Source organism: Podarcis pityusensis, assembly GCF_964106645.2.
Source record: "Podarcis pityusensis genome assembly, chromosome: 7".
In the NCBI taxonomy this organism is placed as follows: domain Eukaryota; kingdom Metazoa; phylum Chordata; class Lepidosauria; order Squamata; family Lacertidae; genus Podarcis; species Podarcis pityusensis.
This window is the reverse complement of record NC_138031.1, coordinates 17175094-17190346: the sequence shown is the minus strand read 5'-3', so window position 1 is coordinate 17190346 and position 15253 is coordinate 17175094. Positions and strand designations below refer to the sequence as shown.

Below are 15253 nucleotides of genomic sequence, written 5' to 3'. Positions count from 1 at the left end.
GCCTGCAAGCCTGGGGGCAGGCCGTTGGACTTGCAATGTTTGCCCCTAGCGATTTTAGGGATCGTCATCATCTATCTTATTCTTAACCATTTGCCAATAGGAAGAAAGAGCAATCCAAAGTATCTGCACGGAGCTGAAATCTGAATAGGAGATGCTTAGATTTTACATAAAGCTGCACATTAGGAACCCAGGGCTGAATTACAGTACAGTGGTACCTCGGGTTAAGTACTTAATTCATTCCGGAGGTCCATTCTTAACCTGAAACTGTTCTTAACCTGAAGCACCACTTTAGCTAATGGGGCCTCCCGCTGCTGCCACACGATTTCTGTTCTCATCCTGAAGCAAAGTTCTTAACCCGAGGTAATATTTCTGGGTTAGTGGAGTCTGTAACCTGAAGCGCCTGTAACCCGAGGTACCATTGTACTGTGGTGCATGCCTACCCGGCTGAAATGGGATTGGTTACCCTGCTGATACTTTTCTAGGGCCTTCAAGGCCAAGACAGAATCTGAAAGCATGCAGCTTTCATTTTTTTGAGAAGTCACAAATCCTCTTGACTGCAGAGGCATATTTTAATAGGCAATGGCACATTTGGAATGTATTTCTCAGTGTCAAACAAGATACCCACCCCTAATTCTTACAGTTTTTATGTATGTGATTTTCTCAGCTTATGCTAGAAAACCTTGAGTTAAGAATTTATCAGAGCCCAGGAGATAAATTTAGATACAAGACACAACACAGTAGGGAAACTGATTGTGTTGGAGTAACAATAATTTTTAGCAAAGAAGAACAATGGTCCACAGAGATACTAAGAAAGACGCAAATGCTTTCTGATTTAGGAACAAGATATAAAATGCTAGCTTTTTTTAAATCAACAGGTATAAGCAAAGTTAACCAGATCTTTAGAACAGCAATATGAATTTTCTTTGTAAATGCCACCTATATTTATCGTTTGGCACTTCAAAGCTCAAAATGTACAAAATTTATAAGGAATAATAGTATTTATAACACACCATACCTTCTTTATTTCAATAACAATTATAGCAGTTAAGTAAAGTAGAACAGTATTAGCCCCATAGGTCGGGGCAGCAACTAAGGTTGAGACTTACCTAAAGCCATCTTGTGAATTCATGGCTTCTAAACTGAGGTGGTTATGGTAGAAACTGAAGCAGAACACTTTTGGCTCTGCCCACCACTTGTCCACCTAGGGTATCCAACATCTGGAGGGCTCCTCCAGATTTGTTCATCCAACGATTAACAAATATTCTTGTTAATCTGATCTCATGGCAATACTACCATACGGATATAGATATTGTTGGAGCTAAGAAACTGAGATCATCCTCTGAGGCCCTTCTTCATGTGCCTTCCCTTTGAGAGGTCTGGAGGGAAGCAACATCAGAGCAGGCCTTTTCTGCAGTGGCTCCCTGTTTGTGGAATGCTCTCCCCAGGAAGGTCCAGCTGGTGCCTTCATTATACATCTCTTCAACCAGGGCTTTGGCTGATAGACATCAGGTGCCCTTTTAAATGTGTTGTGTGTGTTATTGGTTTGTTTTTGTTCTTATTTTTATTACTTTTTTATATATATTGTAATTTTATGTTGTTGTTGTTTTATGTTGTGAACCGCTCTGAAATCTACCTTTCAGGGGTAATAGACCAATTTAATGAAGAAGAAACAACTGAACTGTTCATACAGCTTCTGATGAAGGAGACTTCTCCAAAATGCATTGGGCTAAATAAACAGTGCATTACCAGAAGAGCTGGAGATTGCCTTCTTCTTGTTGCCATTTCTTTGATTCTTGCTCCCTCTTCCTGCCCCCGCAACCCTGCTTAAAAACAAAAGAATTCCTTCTGGACCAAGCTTCACCCAATCCAACATGCTTTTCAAGTGGCCCAATAACTAGCAGGCAGCACAACAGAATGGGCCAGCGATACACCAGAGGACCTTAGTGTGGTTTTCTACCTGTCCCTGCCTTACATTACATATACCTCTCAAACAGAGCAGAGGCAGCCAATGGGGTGTTCTCCCGATGCTGCGGGACTACAGCTCCCATCATTCCAGACCACTGGTCGTGCAGGCTGGGCCTTATGGGAGTTGGAGTCCCAGCTCCACTTTGGTAGCCACCACATTGGCTACCCCTGTACTAAAGACACTTATTTCTGTCAGCATCGCCCTAGAGCCAGTGCACCAACTGGACTCTTGCACCTCAACCCCGACTGGGCTAGGCGAGCTGGGTAGCACCGCCAGAGACCTCCTTCTCACAGGAAACGGTCACAGTGCTGTGGACTCACAGCTCAGAGCTGAGAGCACCGGATTCACTGTCTCAATAATACAGTCGTTGCGCAGCAGAGTTTTGCAGAGTCTTGCAGAGTATAAACCACTCGGAGAGCAGCTCTGTAGAATATCTTCCTTTTATTCTGTAACTACAACTATGATACAAAGCTATATACAGAGCTGAATATTCTAAGCATAAATCAATGCTACACTGAGAGTCTGCAGCTGCTCTTAGCAGCAATCTTATCTCTAGGATCTCTAACACTCTCACTCTCTCCGATACACTGACTGACTGACTCTCACTCACAAACACAGACTGATATGTTGCTGGGCAGAATAAGTAGATAGGCAGGACACGCCTCCTTCTCTCTGGAGAGTCAGCAGAGACCATCAGGAGATGATCAGGAGATTCTTGTGTATGGGAGGGGTGAAATCTCCTCAATTTCCCCAAGGAGAACCTACCTAACAGAACGTATTAGTGGTAGGTTCCTTCTCCCATATGGTCTCCAATTTACAGTGTTTTCAGCAGGCATGATAGCCCCAGAGCGAGACTTTAAACATGATTATTGTGAATTGTTACCTTCATCAAAGTCGGCATCATCCTCTGTATGCTGGGGGAACGGAAAGCAGTTGGTGATTTCGAGCCTGTCTTCCACCACTAGCCCCAGCAGCACACCCTGGACCACTTCATTGCCCTGGCCTTCTTCCTGGTAATGCTTGATGATCTTCAGCACTACCTGAAAATACAGATTCCAAGAGCCTCATTTAGAACAGATCATTCGGTTCAACTAGCAGGTAGTTTCCCAAGAAATACAGGGGACAGAGCCAAACATGAATAATTGAAGCATTCCACTGCCCAAAGTTTGACACCACGTCCAGACAATCTAAATATACTAATAAAATTAAGAAGAATAAGAGCAGGTCCAGGAGATATGAATCAAAGAGACGTTAAGACATCCCATGTACTTTGTCCTACATACTTGCTCAAAACAAGAATAAAGTAGAGGATTTGAAATTTAATTTTTACCTTAACTATAGGGTTAGGAAATGGACTTGCTCTAATGGAAAAGCAACACAGAAACATAACATGTCAACTACATGGAGATCAGTCCTCACGAGGGTCAAGGAATCAAGCAAAGGTAATCATAGCGAGAGCAGATTTTCTTTTCTGAAAAGCCAACTCAAGAGTCACATATTCTACTCAAGCTGAACTAATTGCCAAGCGGAAGAGCAGGTTTCATTAAGTATTTTTTTTTATGAGGATTAACCTTCTGCTCAAATACCCTGTTAAATGAAACAGGCAATTGGTATGCAACCCTGTCATAGGATGTGCTTGTGCATTCCCATAGAAACGATGTCACTTTCCCAGTCATGGCCACCAATCACTGAAGTAGTCTCTCAATGTTAAGCATTTTGTGCCTGGCTATTGGCCACTTGCAACCAAGTGAAGATGCCCAGGCGCCAGGATGGCACCTGAAGTCTCCACCGGAGATGCATGCCTGATGATCCTTGGATCCTGGTTGTTTTCACACAGTAGCAACAAATCCTGTAGAATTCTATCCATTATATTTTATCTGCACGATCAGAATGAATTTCAGGAACCAAAAAGTCATATTGAAAAATACGACTTTCAAGCCATCTGACCCCAAAATGGCAGCTAGGCATTCTGTTTTGGCAACTGCAATCTTGGTTTAACAAGCCATTTGGCGCCTAGTTTATGTATCTGAGTTTCTAACACTGCTCACACAGCTAGCAAATACTGGAAACAGAGTTCAGCTCAACGTGAAGAAAACAGCCCCTGTAGCCTGAGAGTCAGAGGTGATGGATGCCTGCCAGAGTGTTCTCCCAATCTCAAATCCCCAGAACTCTCCTATGAGGTTCATACAATTTCTTATTAATCGCCCCAGCCCCTGCACTGGTGGCATGCGTTTTAAATCGGCTAAATTACAACTTTCAACTTAAACTGGAACCTTATGCTTGGAATTAATTTGGCAGAGCCATCTAGCCCCCTAAAAAACATTAGGGGCAACACAAATTGATCCTGTTACATGACAAACTGGGAATAGTGAACTTGTCTAGTAAGAAGGATGGCAGAAGGAGGCTCCAACCCACCATTTTCACTCAGATTATTTATTTATTGTTTATGGAATTTCTACAACACCCTTCATCCGAGCATCGCAGGGCGATTTACAAGATAAAAACCACAAAAATGCATACCATTGTAACAAACAAAGGCAATAACCTCCCCCCACCCAAGTAGATGTCTGCATAAAGCAGCAGTAGGAACCCTGCGGCCCTCTAGATGTTGTTGACTAAAATGTCCATCGTCACCACTAGTTATGCTCGCTGAGAATGATGGAACATGGGGGTCCAAGATCATCTGACAAGCCACAGGATCACCAGCCCTGGCATAAAGGACAATGTGTGAACATACTTGAATCAAATCAGGAGGCAACATGATCCTGGAAGTTAACGGTACTGTACGCATGTCATGAAGAAATGAGTTTTGCTCCCTCTCTCCTAATGCTGTAACTCATGAAGGTTGGAAGATTTAGGACAAAAGAAAGGACTTCTCCGCACAGTGCATAGATCAACAGGAATTAGCTCCCACAAGAGGCAGTCCACCAACTTGGATGGCTTGAAAAGAGGATTAAATAAATCCCTGGAAAGTAAGACTATCAATGGCTACTAGCTTCACTAGTTTGACCTCCACTTTTTGGAGGCAGTCATGTTTCTGAATATCAGTGGCTGGAAACCCCAGGAGGGGAGAGTGATGTGGCATTCAGGTCCTGTTTGTGAGATTCCCACAGGCATTTGGTTGGCCACTGTGAGCGCAGGATGCTGAACTAGATGGGCCATTGGGTTGATTCATCAGGGATCTTCTTACGTTCAAGCAGCTGTCCCAGAACTGGCTCCATGCCTAGTGTCAGGGAACTGCCATCGGAGCCAGGGGGAGAGGGAGGGCTCCAGAGGGATTCCGGAGAGCGTCCCGGGAGGGAGAGAAGCAGCACATCTTCTGGGGAAGGAAATCAGCGTAGCACCAGTGGAGAAGGGGGGCAGATGGGGGAATCGGCGAGGTGGCTCCATGACTCTTCGCCGGGGACCAGCGGGGAGAGCACGGGTCCTCCGCTGCCCACACCCTCCCTGCGCAGAAGGCTTCCACGCAGGGAGACTAGGCGTCAAAGAACTTTTGTGCTGGAAGAAGTTCAAGAAACGGCCACTGACGGATTCTGCCAGCGATTGAGACAGCCATGGGCGAGTGGCTGTCCGGACAGGAAAGGTTCACTCAGGCAACCCAGCCAGGTGGGGCGCCGATTTACGCACGAGCAACCCCTAGAACCATTACACCTAGGGACCCCACCGCAGCCCCGTTGTTCAAGGATGACGCTTCCCGGCTTGTGCAGTGAGACAACCAAGGCTTTCTCCATGCAGCCGAACCTTGAGCCGTATGCATCACAGCCCCAGCCAATGAGCTGCAGTGGTGGTCCCCACAGAGGCACGAAGCGCACATGGGTGGTGGGAGGAATAGCTAAAAGGGGGAAAGCATCTCCTCTTTGCCTCGCCCCTGCCCAGAAGTTTTTTGCAAGTCCCCACTTGCAAGCTATCTAACATTGCAACATGACAGCGGCAAGACATTTTTACATTCTCCAAGCTGCATCGCTATCAATCACTTTTACGCTCCCTTTGTAAGTGCCTAGGTCTGCAGGAAATAAAGCTATTGAGCTTTGTACCTTTACAACATGTGCTATTAATCTTGTGTAAGCAGCACTGAAGGGTTATTGATCTGTCAAAGAAACCAGGTACGCAGACGGAAGGCCGGGAGCATTCTTTTTTCCTTTAAGGGCATCCGTGTCCTTAACAGGGCACCGCCATGGCCTGTGAGACCGCGAGTCAGTCTGCACTGTGACAAGCACAGGCTCTTACAATCCTTAGGGTGGTTTGACCAAAATGAAGTTTAAGGTTTTGAAAAGCAGCGCCGAAAGCGGCTGATCTAAATGTGGAGTGCCATTGTAGCCGTTCCACGAGGCAAGTTTATTGCCATGGAAACTGCCGAACAATTCCACTGTAGAAACATTTCTGAAACAGGTGCCCTGAGATTCCAATTCTCCGAGCTCCAGAGAATGCGGGCGCTCAATACCGTTACACTGCAACCATCAGGGCACAGTAATAAAATCCAAGAATTTCCTAGCCGAGCTGTTGGTGGTTCTTTCTCCCCTTTCAACCTTAAACAAAACAGGTTCAGAGTTTGCATTGTTAAAAAAAACAACAACTTATGATGGCTTTCTTTAATCAATGTATCACTGTTTAAATTCCGCCTTTCTTCCAAGGAATTCACATTGACAGACATGGTTCTCCCCCTTCAACCCTCCATATTTTATCCTTTCAACAAACATGCGATGTCAATTCAGCTGGGAGATAAGCCTCCCATCCACTCCAGAATATCCCACCACATGTTATCACTGAATATTTCAGGGGACAGTATCTAAAAAGCCAGAATGAGCCTCGTGGCAGAACAAGGATTGCACCTGTTTTCCTTGGTCCCAGTCCAGTACTCTATCCAAGGGGTGGAGACTCTATGGTCCTCCAGATGTTGCTTGACTCCAACTCTCATCAACCTCTGACAGCATAACCAATAATCAGGGATGAGGGGAACTGGAGTCCAAAATCTGGAGGTTCTTCACCCTGCATTATCCACTACACCATACTGCCTGTCCAAAACAGATGACAAAAATACAGTCTCTCTGATAACATATTCTCAAACATGAGAAGATGAGGCTCCTTAAACATTGGAGGGGAGGTTCCTATTTTATTCTCCAAGACTTAGACTCTAAATTTTAGAAACACAATAAAGAAATGAGCATATAGTAAAACCAACACTTAGTATACAGCTAAGGAAGACAAACAAGGAGGGACAGAGTCAAATGGGAAACCCAGTAAGTGTTTTTTATAAAGGACAGCCAACGTTAAAAGGCTAGGGAAGGTTGAGCCTCGCAAAAATAATTATTTCTCATGTTGCTTCTTGTTTTCCTGTTTGGATCATGACTTTCCCACCAGCTGCTGGAGGAAAAAGGTGAGTTGGGGCAGAAGGAGGAACAACACCTATTGTCACAATGAAAAGTACATTCACAACAGGAATTCTATAAGTGATTGGGATATAGCCTCTTTCTGTACGCAGAAACTATCTCCTGGCAGGGCTACAGCTATGGAAGAGGAGAAACCATACAAATATATGATTTTAAAAAGAGGAGTCCCCAAATGCATGTTACAGTTAAAGGTGGATCCCTTGACTGAAAACACTGAAGGCTACTGGCCTAGAGGGCTTTAAGCTCTACCAAGGAGTAGGTCAATGAAGCACCAAGTTTCTTAAGAAGCAGGTGTCCATAAACTAAGAGTTCCTGGGTTACCAGCAGTGCCTAGAAATGTAATTCTATCAGGAAAAGCTTCTACTAAATTCTGCCTGAAGCATAACAAGAAGCTGAAAAAACAGAGGCAGAGTATGTTTCTTTCAAAACAGAATCAGGCTGCATCCTTTGCCAGGACACAACAGCAGTGTCCTACAAGAGGCCCATATGCTGCCTTCCTCCCAGTTGGAGGGCTTCCATCTTCACAGTCTCACCCTCAAACCAATGGATTCAAACTCTAAGAAAGGAGATTCTGAATAAATATCAGGAAGAGCATTTCTGACAGTAGAACGGACTCCCTCGGGACGTTGTGGCTTCTCCTCCATTAGAAGTTTTTAAGTAGAGGTTGAATAAGCTATCTGTCATGGTTCCTGCATTGCAGGGGGTTGGACGATGACAAATGGGGAGTCATTCCACACCCACAATGCCACAATTTTTCCTACAAGATTAGGGGTTCCAAGGTTGAACCTGTGTCCTCCTTCAGCACTGGATGCCCAACTTTTAAAAAAATCTTTTAAAAAACAGTAATATACTGCTTTCCTGAATTATTTTTTTTACACCATTGCAGATACAGTGGTACCTGAGGTTACAAACACCTCAGGTTACAAACACTTCGGGTTACAGACTCCGCTAACCCGGAATTAGTACCTCGGGTTAAGAACTTTACCTCAGGATGAGACCAGAAATCGCGCGCCGGCGGCGTGGTGGCAGCAGGAGGCCCCATTAGCTAAAGTGGTACCTCAGGTTAAGAATTGTTTCAGGTTAAGAACGGACCTCCGGAACAAATTAAGTTTGTAACCAGAGGTACCACTGTACTCCAATTGTTGCCAACAGCTGGAACGAGCCTCCACTCACAGAACACGACTTCACATTCCTCTCCTTCCCCTGTGACCCTCCAGAGAATAGTTTGGAGGCACATTGTGGGGCAGGAAAGCTGCAGGGAGGAGGAGAAAGGTGAAGTCCTGTTACATGAGAAGCGGTCTGCTTGTGCTACGTTGGGTTCCACCCTTACCTCTAAAAACCAATACCTAATATATTGTCACTCCAGTCATAGTCCTACCTGGCAGCCCATTCTCATCACCCACATATTTAGTACATATGAGCGTAGGTCACCTAGTAGATTCGCAGTTATGTCAAGCCATGAACCAGAACCTTCCTAGTCCACAGCCTGAGCTGCTATGCTACATCATCCAAGGGCAGAAAGTGGAAAGTTCTTTCCTACTCAGATTGTATCATCAGGCAAGCCTCTGTTTTCTGATGCACTCAAGACACATCAAAATTAAGCTAGGGACAAGTTGACATCCCTGTCTCATACTGTGAGAAGCCTCACTATTTCACAGCATACATGGAATCTTAAACATACCACATAATTTGCTTTTTGGAAACTTTAGAACTGCTATTTCGTCTTCAACAGTCTTCTGTTGAGTAACTAAGAATCAGAATTTCAGCTGACAGCTGTACACTGAGATGCGTTCTGCTACCCTACTGAAATACCAGCCTTCAGTTATTATTATTTTTTGCTGTACTCATGAGCTGCTTACTACTGCCATCTGTGCATAAAAGCACTACTCTTCAGGCTTCAGCTCCCAGCAGTCGCATGTGTGAATATTTTGAGATGACAGCCAAGTGCAGCAGCAGTTAACCTCATCATCATTCAACAAGCCATTTTTCACATGGATTTGAGCTGAATTTCTACTGTCATTTTGAATTTAGAGGAAAGAGCCTGCAGGGAGGGGGCCGGGAAGCATTCTACATATAATCTGGCCATCAGAAATGGTTGGAGCGGAAGGCAGAAAGCAAGTGCTGCGACTGATGTCTGAATGATCTATTTTGGTTAGCCTAAATTTAAGCATGCCTTAGCCCATCTTAGGATCTCATCCACAACACGGCAATTTAAAAAACAAACAACCCCAGAGCAAAAATACAAGTTAGCCATTGGCTATGCCAGTCTATCTTAAAACAGGATTTCAGCCTGAATTCTGAAAGAGCTGTAAAAGCATTATGATAAGATGCACCAAGTCCTCTGAAGTTCATGGTCTGATATAACATGAATAAGCCTTGAGTTCACATGCTCTTTCCACCCTCTACTTCTCATGCTTCAATCAGTTACTTTGGCTTTTGTGCAAATCCTCCAAATCAGGATTGCAAACCATGATCAAACCATGGCTAGGAAGGATCATGCAAACCATAATTTGCCTGCTGAAACGCAATGGCAAACTGTGGTCTCTGAAAAAGAAACTAGAGAAGGGTGCATCTGGAATAAGTCCCACTGACTTCAATGGTGCTTACTTCCAATTAGAAATATGCAACTGAACTGTAAAACTGAATTGTAAATAATTTCAGGGGAAAGCCCACAAGCACAAAATTCTCTAATGTGACCTAGACGTCACATAAATGAAGACATAGTAAAGAAAATACCCATCTAGCCTAATGTTCTGGCCATTTTAATAAGAAGGATGGCCTGCAAAATAAGAACAGAAAATAAAGACGTGGATCTGTGTCCCCCACTCCCAGAAAAGGAATTGTTTTACCTTTTCAACTATTGTTCAAGAATTCTTCACAGGATTTTACAAGCTTGAATATTGCTTTTTGAGACACTGCACATCAAGGCACGTCCCCAAGAGACACTAAATGAATAGTAGAAGGGAATAATTTTTACGTCAAATCAAATGCATACAATCTTCTAATTACAGAATGAGGGAAGCTGAACTGCTGCTTTTTTCATCACTTGTGAAAACTGCTGAAAATAAAGACCCCTATATCCTGGTCTAAACCAATCCATGTGTGAAATGAGCTACTCTTGTGTTCAGCCAACTGGCTCCTCTGCCCACCTTTTGAGGAAAAGCTCTATCTACACTCCAGCCCAACATCACAAAGAGGCTGTAACTTGAGACCAGAAGTGGGTATGGATACAGGAAAGAGATGCCATTACAAACAGACAACGGAAATCCCTATCCATATTAGACAGTTTGATGTTGTCGTGCATGAAACAAGTGGCTGGTGCTACAGATGATTCTGCACGCAGCAAAGGAACTTCCTCAGGCAATTGACAGCTTCAAATATTCCATAAAGTTAAAAATATATTAAAAGAGTTGGTCTGGGTAAGTGGCAAGAGCTATTGTGTGCCTCTGGAGTCTGGATCATTTGCTTATACCTGCATTTTAGAAGCAGGGGTCCGTCCCCCCATTTCCCAATGAAGCAACAATTCTACCTAGCCAAGAGATAGGAATCCTTTGGCCCTCCAAATTTTGTCAGATTCCAACTCCCATCAGCCCAGTATAATCAATGATCAGGGATGATAGGAGTTGTAGCCCTCCAGATGTTGCTGGACTCCAGGTTCTCCATCCCTGACCTTCCTCAATACGTTAGTTGTAGAGAGGACACACCTCCATGTGACCTGACATCACACTATGAAACATCTGGTAGATGGCAGTTTCCCCCCATTCTTTCTGTTCCCTGTTAGTGTTCTAATTAAGGGTTATATCCAAGCTTTTACTCAGAGTAGACCCTCTAGATATCGTCCATTAATTTCAATGGGTCTACTCCAAGAACAAACACCACATTCAACCCAAATGCTTGACTTTTAACCATCACTGATGGGTCAAATGACTAAAGGAAGTTTTGACTAGTCAAAAAAGCTAACTCTAGAGTGACTTGTATTTTGACACTGTTTATCTAGATGATATAAATACTGCCCCTTGCATAGGGCGGTTTATAATAAAAGCAAGTAAACAAGAATACATAAAACACCGTCCATTAAAAACGTACAACAAACCACTCAACGGCAACTCCTAATTGCACTGCAGGTCACCATACCATACTTTTAGAACTTGCAGACCACCGGCCACTAAAAGAAAAGCACTTGTAGACATAAAAAGAAGCCCAAAATGGCACCCCTACCCAATACCAGGCCACTCTTGAAAGGGGGAGGGGCAGAGTGGTGAAAGAGAAAGCATGCTACCCTTTCCATAATGTCCTATAGTTGCAAGAACTACCGTATTTTTTGCACCATAACACTCACTTTTTTCCTCCTAAAAGGTAAGGGGAAATGTCTGTGCGTGTTATGGCGGGAATGCCTACGGGTGGCATGCCTACAGATTTTCCTCCTCTAAAAACTACGTGCGTGTTATGGTCGGGTGAGTGTTATAGAGCGAAAAATACGGTATATGGTACTTCCCAATTCAGTTGTACTGCCTGCCTCCCTCCACATCTCCTACAACTATAATCAGTAAGAGAAGTGTGCAAGAGTCCCCAATTGATCTCTGCAGGGTCTCAAAAGCTCTTCCTTCAATCCTTGCAGACCCTGCAACACTCTCGCCACTGAATGCCATCTCAAGGCTGATCTGTCATGAAACAAGCACTAAGCAGGAGAAGACTCTGGCCTTAAGATGGCCCCAGCCTCGGACTTAATTGGGATCAGCTTCTTGTGAGCTTTGCACAAGGTTGCTTTAGCTCAGCAGAGCCTTTTTCCCCCTCCTGGAGAAAAGCAGAACATATCTGCTAGTGGCAATGAGAGGATTAGCTGCTAAGAAGAGTGCCTTTTAAGAGAAGTGCATCACCAGCATACCCCACAGTGCTTTGTGGATGTAAGTGGAAACACACATTGTTCACGGCATTTGTAAGTAACAGCCCGACAAACGGGCACCAAGAGACCAAACTCCATCAGCCTTTTCAGCTACGCATATATAATCGCAACACAAGGGACCCATCCGATGAGAGAAGTAATGAGAAGCCCAACTGTTAAAACCACAGCGGCACAGACAAGACGACCAGTTGCCAATTTTCCCTCCAAACAGGAAGCGCTATTGTCAGGCAAATTCCATCCATGAACCTTGAAGTACGACACGTAGGCCTGATGCTAGCTCACTCTTCAATGGGGCGCTAGCTTAATCATGCCAAATGGTACCAGATGTTGCTCTTTCAAGCTTTTTTGCTGCTGCATGTTTACCAATGGCATCATCCTTTGAGGAGGCGCTGTGCTCTTTGGCATACAGCAATAAGGATGCGGAGACTTTAACCTCCAGATTGAAATGGAGACAAGCCAACCTAGCCTGACAGATTTCTTCAGTGGTTTGATTGCCTTGCCTGAAATATCCTGGATACTGTCTATCCCAAGCACAACAAATATCCTCCAATGTGCTTGCGTCAAAAGGTTAGGAGCACTTCAGCACAACTCTGATCTGTATCCCCCCCCCCCCGCCAAAAAAAATTGTTTCTTTGCCATTTGATCCCAGAGGGAGAGAAGGTTTTAGGGGATTTTACTGTATCTTGCGTTTTGTTCAGTTGTTTGGCTATTTACCCTTCACCATTTTTGTTTACCTATCATATTTCCTGACATTCTGGAGTTGTTGTTTTATTACATTTTTTACTTGCCATTCTTGAATCTGCCATTCTTTGAAACAACAACAACATAAAAGCAAGTGGCAACAGCAGCCTAGAGTTACAACAACAACAACAATAAAGGAAGTGGCAACAGCAGCCTAGAGTTAAAAATGATGTTCTTATGGTAGAAATCTCACCAGCCCCTGTGGTTTGCAGAAGGCTGTGCTTTTGAAGCATTACAACCCTTCCTCAAACAAAACCAATCGGAGCAAAAGGTGTGCATTCAACAGGGTGAGCTAAACGAGCACAGACTGAGAAACGAAGCCGAGAAACAAAATTCCATTCCTGCTCCTTCCCCCAAAAGTCTATGAAAAAGAAGAGTAAGATGTGTCCAAGAAAACTTGCCCAAGGCTAGCAGTATTTGGGAATCTCAAACATTTTTATCTTACTCTTCCTCCAAGCAACTCAGGGGTGCAATACACTGTCTTTCCTCCAGCCCTCTTTATCTTCACAACAACCCTGAGAGGTAATGTGAAGCTATGAGATAGTTCAGGTTCACCCAGTGGGCTTTAGGGCTACAGGGATTCTAATTTAGGCCTCCCTGGTCCATAGTTACTCTCTAACTGCTACACTGAATCTGCTTTCTTGTTGTCTAAACTGAAATAAATTAAATAAGCTTGAGAATGGTTGCCCTCACTCTCATCTCAGGCTCAAGAAACTGAAAGAGAAGCAAGCACAACGCTGGCACTATCTACTAATACTGAGGAAAAACTATTGGAAGAGCCCAGGAGGATATGAAAAATCAAACAATTCAACATCTGAATGCCTATACACAAAAAAGCAGCTTTTGAGAAGCAAGGATTGGCCATACTGACCTCCAAGTATGTCGCTAAACCCAGGGAGAAGCTACAGTCTGCACAACTGTTCGTCTTGTAATGATTGGGAAGGCCAATAGTGGCAAAAGGAAAGAGAGCCTGCGAAATTCCTAGACAGTAGCAGGATGTCCCAAGGTATGTGTGTGTCCTGCAGTGCATCCCAACAAACAGCCAGTGTTGGTTAGAGTATTAGACCCTGGGAGACCAGGGTTCAAATTTCCATTCATCCATGAAGCTCCCCAGGTGTTCTTGAGCAAGTCACAATGTCTCAGGCTAATCTACCTCACAGGGTTGTTGGTTTGTGGGTAAAATGAGGTGTGGAGAGAACTGTGTACTGCTCCTTTGAGGAAAAGGTGGGATTTAAATGTAAGAATAAATAAGAATAAATAAAACTTTGGATCTCCTTGCCAAAAGTATTGACCACCACAGATTCACATTTACAAAGAGCCATTTAGAAGCAACTATAACAGGTCAGTGCATCTTTCCATCCAATGACAGGGACCTGCCCCACTATAATGGCAGTGGGCACTTCATGGCACAATCCTATGTCTACTCAGAAGCAATCCCACAAAGATCAATGTGACTTATTCTCAGGTAAATGGAAACAGCACTGCAGCCCAAACTCTGCTGATATCTGGATAATTAAGCATGGGCTTACTAACTTGCTAGCAACACATTAGAATAATCCATTCTGGTTTTACACTTGAGCTCATTTGAGATATACCTTAACATACATATGGTTACTTACACAAAATGCCCACCTGAACTTGCAACTCACAGCATTTGCAGTACCTGAAACAATGCATCTGATAATCAAATTGGCAGCTATATGCATAACGCTGTCTATCACAATTCAAAGGAATCTGTGATATATAGAGAGAGATAGAAGTGGGATCATCTGCTTTGTACGCAGCAGGTCCCAGGTTCAATCTGGCATCTCCAGGGATGGGAGATGCTCCTGCCTGAAACAATGGGGAGTCACTGCCAGTCAGTGTAAACAAAACGGAGCAAGTTGGACCAATGATCTGACTCCATATAAGGCAGTTTCCTATGTTCCGCTAACTCCGGGCAGCCCAACTTTACATACTGCAAGAGTACTTCAACACGGAGCCCACGGGGCACACACTGCTTTGTCGCAGAGGGGGAAGGGAGAGAGGCCAAAAAATGACACCCCAGTCCTTGCGCCACCTTCCCAAAGTTAAGTAAGTGTGAAGCTGGGCTTTGGGAAATAGGCATGCGGCTCTGGCAGGGTCCTAGAGCTCTCCCACCTCTGAGAAAGCCCTAACTAGGTTTGGGAAGGAGGTGGGAGGACTCTAGGATCCTGTCAGAGCCCTCACACCTCCTTCCCAGAGCCCAGCACCTCCATACCCAGCTTTGGGAAGGCT

The 15253-nt window shown here is 44.3% G+C and overlaps 1 protein-coding gene across 1 annotated transcript in view; it reads right to left on the bottom strand.

Annotated features, from left to right (window-relative positions):
• Window positions 1–15253, bottom strand: part of EIF3H (eukaryotic translation initiation factor 3 subunit H) — a 67006-nt gene that overhangs the window by 50732 nt on the left and 1021 nt on the right. Inside the window, exon 2 of the mRNA XM_081012754.1 lies at window positions 2850–3006. Within this exon, the coding sequence (XP_080868880.1) occupies window positions 2850–3006 (157 nt within the window). The remainder of the gene's footprint in view (window positions 1–2849; window positions 3007–15253) is intronic.